Raw genomic sequence first — 11,312 nt, 5'->3', positions numbered from 1 at the left:
GCTGGACAGTCAGTACAGATGCTCCTGAGGAGGTTCCACAGCTTCTCGTCTCTATGAGCTCTAAAATGCTGCAATAAACCAAAAATATCACTGCTGGTGGTGGGGTTTTAAAATGTTTATGCGATGTGCAATGAAGAATAAAATGTCTTTTTGGCACTTAAAAGGTCAGTATTTAATGCAAAACGTATGTTATAGCTTCACCCAAGTATTATATTGTAATCATATCTCTGCCTCATCAATGAAGGCTTACAGGAGACTTTTTGGTTTGTTAAATGACTCATGCACTCAATTTCCAGTATTTTAAAACGTGCACTGGAAAGATCTACATTCACAATCAAACTACACACAAAGAGATGAGCAATGATTACACACAAAATAGAAAATAGAGTTTAAATTAAACCATTCTCCAGTCCAGTATCCAACACCCCCTTCAAAATATCCCACAGGGAACACTTCCTGTCTTCTCAATGCTTCATTTTTCTTTAGAAGGCCGTGACCTTTACTGCATCCTCTAGGCTTTCTTTGCTCTCTTTCAGGGGCAGATCGCCTGCATCCAGTTTGATCTCAACTTTGTTCCTCTTAGCAAACATCTGGCAGATCTCCAAGAAGGTCTTGTTTTTGGTCTCAGGCACCACAATCCAGATGTAGATCAATGTGACCAGACAGATGAATGAAAAGATGATAAAGCTGTAGGGACCCAGACCTCTCTGGAGGGGCAAAGAGGAGAGGAAGATGAAAAGTTGTGAATATATCAAGCAAAAACAGTTTAGGGTGACATAAACAGCAGCCCACGTGATGTGAAATGGGATTTGTTTGCCCCTTTCATGGGAATTATTTTACTTAAACAAATTCCTGCCTTGTTTGTTTGTTTGAGTTAAAAATTGAGTCTTGAGAGGAGATAAACACAAGACAAGCAAAAAGAAACTGTGTAACTAACCTCTAGGAAAGGGAAGACAAGGCCAACAGTGAAATTGGAGAGCCAGTGGACGGATCCTGCAACCATGAAGGCTGCAGGCCTGGCCGTCTGCCTGAACATTTCAGTGGCAACCACATAAGGAATGGGACCTGAAGACCACAGAAGCAGTTAGCCACAACCAAAACACACCATCATCACTCTTTTGGGTCACAGCGAGGCTGTCCATGTCTTAAACAACTAAGTGCTGATTCATAGAATACTTGATTACATGTCTGTTTGTATCCAAACAACACTCAAGCTAATGGAGCATAATGTTGTAATCAGTATGTGTATAAACAACCACAGGTGGGTCAGACTCACTGGGTCCAATGGCGTGTCCTATAACGTAGATGATGACGCAGGCGATGCTGACGTAGGGCATCCACGTCACGGTATCCTGTCAACACAAACAAGCGGCTGTTGTCAATCTTGAACTATTTGTGGGTTCCAATATGAACAAATAGATCTCCTTAGTGGCTGCACGGAGTGGGAATCCCGTCTTTTAATTGTGCCTTTGCAGTTGTTGAAATGACACCTTTTTAAAATGTGCAATCCAAGTGCGATTGTAGGTTTGCAGCACTGGTTTTGTAGTTGTGTCTTGAGGGGGGTCAGAGCGCAGGGTCAGCCATGGTACAGCAGCCCTGGAACAGGAAGGGGTAAGGGCCTTGCGGGGTAAGGGCCTTGTTCAAGAGCCCGACAGTGGCCACATCGGGGTTTGAACCTCTGACCTTCAGATCAGTAGTCCAGAACTTGAGCGTTGCACACCCACTAAACCTTAACAACCTTAACAAACAGTGACACCAAGTCATCATTTTATTTTCCAAACCATTTACCATTAGCTAGAAAATGGTCTGGCTATGTGAGACTGCTGTTGAGCTGATTGGGGAACTGGGAGCAGGTGATGTGGGTGTGACAGGAAGGAAATGGGGCATAAAGAGGGACACTGAGGACCTCTGGTGGGTGGAAGAAGTGCACAGCAAACTTCCGATCGAATAAAGAACTGGAAAAACCCAAAACTACAACATCTGGATCTTGCTCAACATATCAGTAGATGATCTGAAGACCAGACTGAAAGCTAAGACCATTCAAAACAAGGCAGAAATTAAGACCTCTAAAGTGCAGGTCTGGATCCTCTACCAGAGAGCAGATTTAGCAAACTCTAAATCCAGCCCTGAACAGAAGTTTAGCTATGGCCGCAGGGTCCTAAATTCCTTCACTCTAACACAAAATCACAAATGTAAGAATTTTATATTTATACCCATATGGCAGTGCTGGGAAACAGAACACCCCTTTTACAAGTCCCCACAATAGTCATATTAAGCAAACATGGAGCTGAGGATCATGTTTTACAGGATTCCTGTAATGTTTTTGGTTCCAGTGTTCCTGAGATTTGTCAATAAACCTGAATGTATATTCCCCAGAGGTCAGTGATGGATGAAGAAAAGGTTCTGACACTATGATTCACTCTGACAGTAAATAAACAGCACGGTCTCCAGTTTAATCCAGTAGAGGTAGAAATATGACTGTGTGACAGCATGTTTATCTTTAACAGTGAAAGAGCTCAGCAGTGAAATAAGAGTCAACAAGTTAACCGTGTTACTCGTACTCATTCATCATCTGACGGTAAATTTTTTCCACTGGCCACACTATAGTCACCCCCACTCAGAAATATTCACATACTGTCCAATATGAAATGGTATCTATGATAAAAGAAACAACTGCTCATAGATGTTCTGTTTCTAAAGCACAGATTTACAATAATTTAGGTGACCAATCATCCTGTTTTCCCAGGATATGTCCTGTTTTCACGTCCTGTCCTGGTTGTTTTTTTATAAAGTGATGAAAATGTCCTGGTTTTCATTGTTTTTCATTGGGCCACTAAATTGACTGGCACTGGGGCTCACTCTGCACCTGCTCTCTGTTGACTCATTGAAAGGGATCCTATTTGCGCAATACAACTTTAAAGACTTCTTACAAAGACTTTCGTGCTATTTGTTAAGCAACAAAAAACTTCTGGTAAAGATCAGCTCTCCAGCAACATATAGATGGGCAATCAAGGAGGATGAGGAAGAAAACAGAATGAAGAGGAAAATGAGGATGAAGAAGAAAACTAAAGATATAGATATTTTTTGTTAGATTTTTGTAAGTTTGTGAGAGCTGTTTTTGTTAAAGTTGGATTGTTAATATTGCAGAGGTATTTTTTGTTGTTTTTTTTTTAATACAGAAGAGACATTATTTCTATCATTATTTAATTCGTTATTTCTGAATCTTGTCATATTAAAACATGTTCAGTAACCTCTGGGCAGCCTATCTGAATTTGTGTCTTTGGTTATAGATAGTATTTGGTAGTATTTGGTAATATAACAATTTTCTATCCATACAGAGGACTTTAAATGTATTGAAATTATAAGGCATCTTTGAGTAAACTTCAAATATCATTTGAGTATGTCATTGCCGGGCCGAGTGTCCTGATTTTCGATAATGAAAATATGGTCATCCTTCAATAATTCCAGCAGTGGATGCTAAATGTTTCATATTCTGAGCTATATCTTATAGACTGCACATTGTATTCCCACCATACTTACCATAGTGATCAATATTCTATACTTAAAAATAAATGTCCACAGCAAATCTCCTGATGTGAAGGTTGAGAAACCCATAACATGTTGTACTATCCACTGCATATTCTTTGAATGCTGACCCACCAGAGGGCAGCAGTGTAACATGAACTGGGTGTAAATCTTTCACACGGTACCTGGAAGTTGAGAGCGATGGTGAGCACCACACAGGCTACACAACAGATCCCAAAACCACAGAGGAGGAGCAGCCGTCGACCCGAGGCCTCCACGATGAAAACCTGCAATAAAAAAAATCCCTGCTCAGAACTATTGTCTCCTGCTGATATGATCAAACAACAGACCGTAGATTTCAGAGTGCAAACTGTAACTTTACATGGTACCTACAGCAGCTATGGTCATGAAGACGTTCACTGCACCTGTTCCCACTGTGACGTACTGGATGTCATTCTCTCTGACTCCTGCACTGCCGTAAATGCTGTCTGCATAGTAGTAGATCTGAGAGGGGAGAACCAAACGTATTGTGGTTAGAAAATTAGAAGTTGGAAAACACAACGTAACCTGTTTACTTAAAGGTGGTGGAACATCTGACCTCAAGAATTACAGGCCTGGCATGAAATGATCGTGTCTTGCAAAAGATCATAGAATTCCTGTGTGTATTTGAAGCACAGAAAAGCAGAGCACACTGCTGTCACTCTTGTTTTAAGTGATATTATTACACCTTTACTCATCTTTCGAATGAATTTGATATAATACATTTTGTATTGCTGATAAAAACACTTTATAGCACTGGTTTTAATGAGAATAAGTTTGAGTTGTTTGAAGAGTTGCAGAGTAAGAATAAATATTGAATTTTAAATCAAAACAATTAATGTCATCACCTTCTTACAATTTCTACTCTACATTAACAATTTATACATTAAAATGCAGGCATTTTTGTCCTCTTTCTCCTAGTGTGACTCTCATTGCTGTAGGACTTGTTTTTGTTTCATATATCACCTCAGAGCACAGAGTGCCGACCGAAACGCTTGTCTCGTATTATATATGTGCTCATTTCTTGAAATCAGAAACGGTGAGTCTCTCTAACCTGCCAGCAAATCTATATAATACACAGTATGTATATTAAAATACATCGGCTTATTCAAAACAAGATTGTGCTTCATACGGTGAAAGAATCTTTTCAATACGACTTGTAGTTTTTGAGCTGTGATGGTTTGTTCAAGGGGCTAATCCTTTGTCTCTCTCTGCACCCAAATTGTGTCTTCCCACCCTTCCACTGTTTGGAGGGAATCACCATAGCAACCAGTAACTGACAGATGATTGGTTGATTGACACAAGAAGGACTACAAACATGGCTGCCTCCATCAGCAGTGTATAATGTTGTGTCTAACAGCAGCTTCAAGTCAGATCTGTTTGGTTAATCTTCTAGATGAGAGTCAGACAGTGGTTTAAGTATTAATTGCAGCTGCATGTTGGTTTCTCTTTGTGACTCTAACAAGGTTAACTGGAGGAAGTTCATGTATGTGGGCTTTTCAAAGTAAAAGCCTCTACTCAGCTAAAAGAAGTTAACAAGATGCATTGAGCAACACTATCCTATCAAAAAAAAAGTCTGTCATGTCAGAAAAGACTTGCCAGGGACTCTGAGATATACTGGCTTTTCAAAATAAACACACCACTCTTTTACTTCTCCCTCTACTAGACTGTCAAAACTAAATCAGCCCGATGTTCAAAGGAGCTTACCAAACAGTACTTCCTTCTGTCTCTTTCTCACATTGATAGATAAGCCACCTGTATGTTTAGGTTCACTTTCAATTTAAGAGACCCAGTAACAGAGCTTGGTGAGCAGCTCTGTTGTAATCTGGATTTAAATATATATAAAAAAAAAATCTAAATTTCAAAGCCCACAAAAAACACATGCATTTACAAGGAGTCATCAGAATTATTCTGTGAAACGAGCTACACCCTCAAAAGTAAATGCTCAGAGATAAGATAAGGAACTGATCAGGGCTTGTGATATATTCTGGCTTTTCAAAGTAAAATGTACTTATGTAAATTATATCTTATGTATAATTATAGCAAAACATATCACATGGCAAAAGCTGCACTGGTGCACTCAAAATTTCTTCAGAACTTTTCTAGTTGTGTTTGATTTACTTCCAGCAGTTGCTGTTTTAGCTGACTTGAATTTGTTTTCAGAGTTTAAAAGTTCCAATTAATGCTTTTGCTGTTTTCTTGTCTTTCCCTTTTCTTATGTTTTTATTGATATTGCTATCTAAGTTTGTTTGCCTAAATCTTTTATTTCCTTCCAGCTGCATTTGAATTGAGGCCTTCATATCTCAGTGTACACACAGTTTAAATAAAGGTTAATTAAATCATTAATTGATGCATAAAACATAAACAACATGTACTAAAACTGTAGCTAAAAATGACTGAATATAATGGAAGAGACAAAAATAGAATCTGTTTAGTGTCCTGATGATTTACCCTTCAGAACAAGTTGTTTTAACACTCTGATCTGGTGCTACATCTCAAACAGAGTCAGTGTCAGCGACAAGGACAACTGGTCGAGCATTTCTTACCGCGTTGACCCCCGACAGCTGCTGGCCCATGTTCATGACGATGATGGAGATCAGCTGCCAGCGAAGAGAGCGCTGGGACAGTAGGTTGAGTACAGTCAGGCGGCCCTCGGCCTTCTCTGACTGCTCCTCCAGACGCATTTCTAACAACTCTGTATCCACGTCCTCCCAGCCACGCAGACGTTGCAGTGCTCGGGTTGACAAAACATACAGAATATCATTATTTTATTCACCAGCCTATCGCTATGTAGCTGTAGCTTCCTGAAGCAGTTTGTGCATTTCCTACCTTTCTTTGCTGTTTTCTCATCTCCCTTCTGGATGAGCATATATCTGGGACTCTCGGGGAAGAAGGGCAGCAGCAGGAGCTCAATCACAGCAGGAATACCCGTTAAGCCAAGCAGGAGAGTCCAGCCTGGATCCAGAGGGAACACAGACCCATTTTTATTTCTTTAAGGATGAGTTCAGCATCAAACCATTAAAAGGATAATCCTGCATGGCAGTGAGTACCTGTGCTGTTGCCCAGTATGTGTCTGATGCCCAACACTTGGGCACTGAGGATGCCAATGGTGATGAAGAGCTGTGGTACAATGCCAAGGGCTCCTCTCAGGTTTTTGGGAGCGAGTTCACCCAGATACATGGGCACCACGTTGGATGAGAGACCTGCAGACGGGGAAGAATGATGAAACTCTTGCTTGTGCCTGATCCATGGCAAAAAATAAATAAATAAAACACAGCATCCAACCTGCACAGATGCCCACTATAAACCTGGCCACAATGATGATCTCATAGGTCTTGGCAATCTCACTGACTCCCATCATCACAGCAGGGACGATGGCAAAGATGTTGTTAAAGAGGAGGGTGCCCTTCCTATTGGAGGATCAAAGCAAATTAATTGCTATGCAGTTATAACAGATCATGCTAAATATGATGTATGGGTAAAAAAAAAAGGGGTTTACCTCCCTAACTTGTTGACCAGAGGAGCCACCATGATAGAGCCAAAGAAGCCTCCAAGAGGGAACATGGACACCGACAGAGACCACAGCAGAGTGAGGAAGTCCTCCTCCATTGGGCTGTTGTAGCGCTCCATGTAGGTGGTGTTATAGAACTGCTGCATGAACTGAAAAGAGCAGGACAACACTAATAGAAACACAAATTCACTACCAACTGTGTGTTATTATTAAACCTTTGTTTCTTTGCTCAGCTTACCTCTGATGGAGAGTTGATGACAGCCACATTATAACCATACTGGAAGGATGAACCAAATGTAGATATGAACGTTGCCAGTCCCAAGACTACAGTCAGTCTCTGTTGGAAGACATTAGTGCACTTTACGAAACCGTACAACATCATGAATCATAGTTTGGCTACTTCACCACTGTCACAGAAAAGAGCATGGTGATAATCACACCTGGACTTGAACTCACCCCTCTCCTCTCCACAGGCTTTCCCTCTTTCTTGTACTCCACCATGGTTGTGTTTGAAGCTGTTGTCACTTTCAGCAATAATAACAGCACGCTTTGCTATTACTGCAACACCAGATTCTGCCCTTTGGACATGAGATCAGAGAGCACGGCGGTGGTTTACGGCTCAGCTGTGCCATTGCTCTCACGTTGCTGGTTGTGTTTTTTATGTAATTCACTGGAGATATTAAATGCCGCCCTGGACTGAATGTGGATATCTTTTATTGCTCCACACCCTGGAAGAAATTGTTTTAGTTGAAGAGAGCAGCTGTCATTGATAGGTAAATGATAAGGATAAAGCATCTCTATTGGTTATGTCTCTGCAAGCTGCATTACAAAAGAGGTTTAACCTATAAAATGATGACATAATGTTGAAATCTCAGACTTCAGTATTGCATCTTGTACAATTTGAAGGATTTATCTGCTCCCATACTGAAGGCAATTCATCTCACACTGATGATACTGGAGGCAAATGTCCTGCAGAAAAACCAGCTGCGAATCCTCTTTGTTTTTGTTAATGTTTGCTTTGTCTGCAATTTGACATGTGCTGCATTGCTTCTTATCTCTAAAGCTGAGCCTGTTTGTCAAAACAATGTCCCTGAGGTGGTTTACTCTTAAAGCTGGATGTTATTTGCTTCAGGGACGCCTCACTACACAAACAAGGCTAAAATAGAGGAAATGTTTGTGAATAGATGATGCTGCTGGGAACAAGGAATAATTACAATTCAGAAATAATTGGCTTAAAGTGTCATAAAAGAGGTAGTGTTAGTTAAGCCTGGTAAATGGCAACAATTTCACTAAAACAAAATTTCAGTGTTAGGACTTTTTAAACAATACTGTGATTTATTTGATAATTTTAAGGCCTTTTGAAATCGTAAGAGGACTGTAATTATATAAAGTCACAGCCTATTATAGGAGAAATATTTCTAGCAACATGATAAATAACATTATTTATATCATGCTAAATGTTTAATAAACGCTTATTTTAAATTTAAAAAGATGCAAGTATTTAATATACAGACTGGAATCACAATGAAATCCCATCTGGCAGTCTTCGTTTAATTTGTGGTTTTAATAGAATTGCATTTTCAATAAAATTAATCTCCACAATTCACACGAGAGAAGCATGAGGTCTGATCCATGATAGAATTAATTTTCAGTATTCACTTTCCTGAATTCACATTGAGCTGATGATATTTTGCGCTTTTGCTGCAAAAAGCTACAGCACTTTACAAAACTTGGTGGAGTGGTACTGGATATATATATATATATATATATATATATATATATATATATATATATATATATATATATATATATATATATATATATATATATATATATATATATATGTATATATACATATATATACATATACATATATATATATATATATATATATATATATATATATATATATATATATATATATATGTATATGTATATATATATGTATATATATATGTATATATATGTATATATACATATATATATATATATATATAACACTGGTGGAGTCTTTAGTCCCAATCGTACATTTCATAGGCATCCAACAGTTTCTGAAATATTGTAGTTTAGCCGACTGACTGACATCCTTCGAAAAATAAGAAGAGACGGTTTAGTGCCCCAATGAATTTAAAATGTGATTGCAAATGGAAACTTTTCCCATTACAGGAAGAATGTGGAAAACTTAATTATACAATCCTGACATTTAACACACAGATATTAAAGTGAGAATTTAAAATTACCAGTGGATTTTAAGGTAAAAAAGTGCTTTTCTGTTTCATTCAGCTCATGCGATATTGGAACTTTACACAGAAAATGTGCAGCAGTAGCAATGTCAGCAGTGAACAGCTGGTGGAGCTAATGTTATGGTGGACAACATTAGCTGAAAAGGAGCGGAAACATATGCCACATGGACAGTGCAGTTCAAAGTGCAGCTTCTCTGGGACTTTGGTAGCTTACTGCCTAATTATTCACTCACTTGACAAATCTGAGAACCAAGCAGAAAGCTCTCTGTTGTACACGTTTCTGATGCTTTCTGTCTCACAAGTGAAAGCTGCTCTGTCTGTGGTACTCAAAAATTCTGCTGAAACTCCGACCTCCTCCATATGGTGAAGAAATGTGTTTGAGAATTGGCTGCTAGAACCACTGACGCAGCCAAATGAGCAGCCTGTGTTGTGAAAAAAATTGCTGCCATTAACTTTACTGGTGAATGGTCACCCCTGGTAGTACGCCATAACACAGGCCTGAGCTACTCTTTAACTTAATGAATTAAATGGGCAGAGAGCCAGCAGAGGAACGAGCGGAAACGTCTTCCTTAAGTGTTTCCATCGGCCGGCTCGAGTTCTTTCAATGTCAGCCAAATATCAGAAGTGACACAATGGATTAATTCCTGTAGGAAATACAGCAAGAGCGGGTCCTCTGTGTGTCCTCTGCCCTTCACAAGGACAAAAAAAAAAAAACCAAACTGTCCGCTTGCTGTTTTAGATTTCATCAGGTTAAGCAACATTCACTTCCTCCCTTTTCCCAGACATGGTGACCAGTGTGGTGTCACTGTTACTGCTGGTCTGAGAGGATGAACTCTGCACTGTGTCCCATTACTTTAGAGCAAAAGATAAAATTAGGCACAAGGAAAACTTTTTCATCACTAAGAAAACTGTGTGTTTATGCTTTTAATACATTTACTATAAGCAATGGGGCCTAACTGCTCTCATATGAGTGCAGATTTGTTCATGTACACTCGGGACGAAAAGAGACGCAAAGCAACCACAAATCAGTGGTGGGAATACATTTACTGCACTAAAGGACACATTTATGGTACTTACTTGAGTCTTTTCTTGTCATGACACTTCGTCCTCCCCTACATCTCAAAGGGAAAGTGATGCTTTGTTAAGACAAACAGTTCATGAAAGTACAGCTAAAACAATCAAATAATCGATTCATTTACTGATGGAAAAACTATTCGACTAATTGCTGAAGTCAGTATTTTGTGGTTCCAGCTTCAAAAACTGATTTTCTTTGTAATTATTTTAGTAATTTTTCAGTATTTTTTTAATCATTTAAGGGTTTGTAACATTGGTTGTACAGAACAAGCATCGAAAAAGTGTTTAAGAATATTTACAAACCAAACAATCAATCAACTCCAAATAGAGACAAACAACCAAACACTATAATGAAAATATGCATAGAAATAATCTAATATTGTAGTATAACAGTCTCACGACATATTTGTCTGCATCAAGTACTTTCATTTTTAGCACTTTAAGTACATTTTCCTGATTATGCTCAACTATTTTTAATTGAGTAGCTTTTTAAATGAAGGAGTTCCAAGTTTAAGTAAAAGGACTGTTACGATCCAAATCTCTAGGGTCAGCTGTATGTAACAAAATAACCAGATGTTATCGGTTCAGGTAAAGAAAATTATTGCTCAGTAGCAAATTCAACATAAAAGTGATCAAACAAGGAAAACAAGACTGGTGGGTTTTGCCAAATCAAAGAACAAAATAAAACCAAAGAAAGGCTAACGGAGTATCTAATCTAGCTAAACACAAACAACTATACTCCTTAGCCAAACCGAATCACAATAGCAACACCCACCACAAACACACAAACAGAAACTAATACAAATAGTGCACAGAACTAACTAAACAAAACCAGTGCCTCAGAACACACACATTTAACACACAATATGCAGACTGATGTCACGAATAGCTTCCTTCTGAAGTTGGGGGAATTTTTTTGC

The 11,312-nt window shown here is 38.8% G+C and overlaps 1 protein-coding gene across 1 annotated transcript; it reads right to left on the bottom strand.

Moving 5' to 3' along the window:
* Nucleotides 1–100: 100 nt before the first annotated feature.
* On the bottom strand, nucleotides 101–7,670 carry LOC111570047 (solute carrier family 2, facilitated glucose transporter member 5-like). The gene is made up of 12 exons (XM_023272578.3): nucleotides 7,532–7,670; nucleotides 7,314–7,412; nucleotides 7,064–7,224; nucleotides 6,850–6,974; nucleotides 6,615–6,767; nucleotides 6,394–6,519; nucleotides 6,111–6,298; nucleotides 3,919–4,029; nucleotides 3,711–3,812; nucleotides 1,277–1,352; nucleotides 938–1,065; nucleotides 101–707 (listed from the first exon to the last, which is right to left on the bottom strand). Exons 1-12 carry the CDS (start codon nucleotides 7,574–7,576, stop codon nucleotides 483–485), a joined length of 1,539 nt encoding a protein of 512 aa, XP_023128346.2. The 5' UTR covers nucleotides 7,577–7,670; the 3' UTR covers nucleotides 101–482.
* Nucleotides 7,671–11,312: the final 3,642 nt, after the last annotated feature.

Source organism: Amphiprion ocellaris, chromosome 8 (assembly GCF_022539595.1).
Source record: "Amphiprion ocellaris isolate individual 3 ecotype Okinawa chromosome 8, ASM2253959v1, whole genome shotgun sequence".
Classification (NCBI taxonomy): Eukaryota; Metazoa; Chordata; class Actinopteri; family Pomacentridae; genus Amphiprion; species Amphiprion ocellaris.
This window is presented reverse-complemented; position numbering and strand designations above follow the sequence as displayed.

What these genes read in the sequence shown, in the direction of transcription:
- LOC111570047 (XM_023272578.3), bottom strand. Translation starts at nt 7,576, where the DNA reads ATGGTGGAGTACAAGAAAGAGGGAAAGCCTGTGGAGAGGAGAGGG. An exon ending in CTGGTCAACAAGTTAGGGAG is followed by an intron (nt 6,975 to 7,063) that starts GTAAACCCCTTT and finishes ATCCTCCAATAG; the next exon opens with GAAGGGCACCCTCCTCTTTA. An exon ending in TGAGAAAACAGCAAAGAAAG is followed by an intron (nt 6,299 to 6,393) that starts GTAGGAAATGCA and finishes TGTCAACCCGAG; the next exon opens with CACTGCAACGTCTGCGTGGC.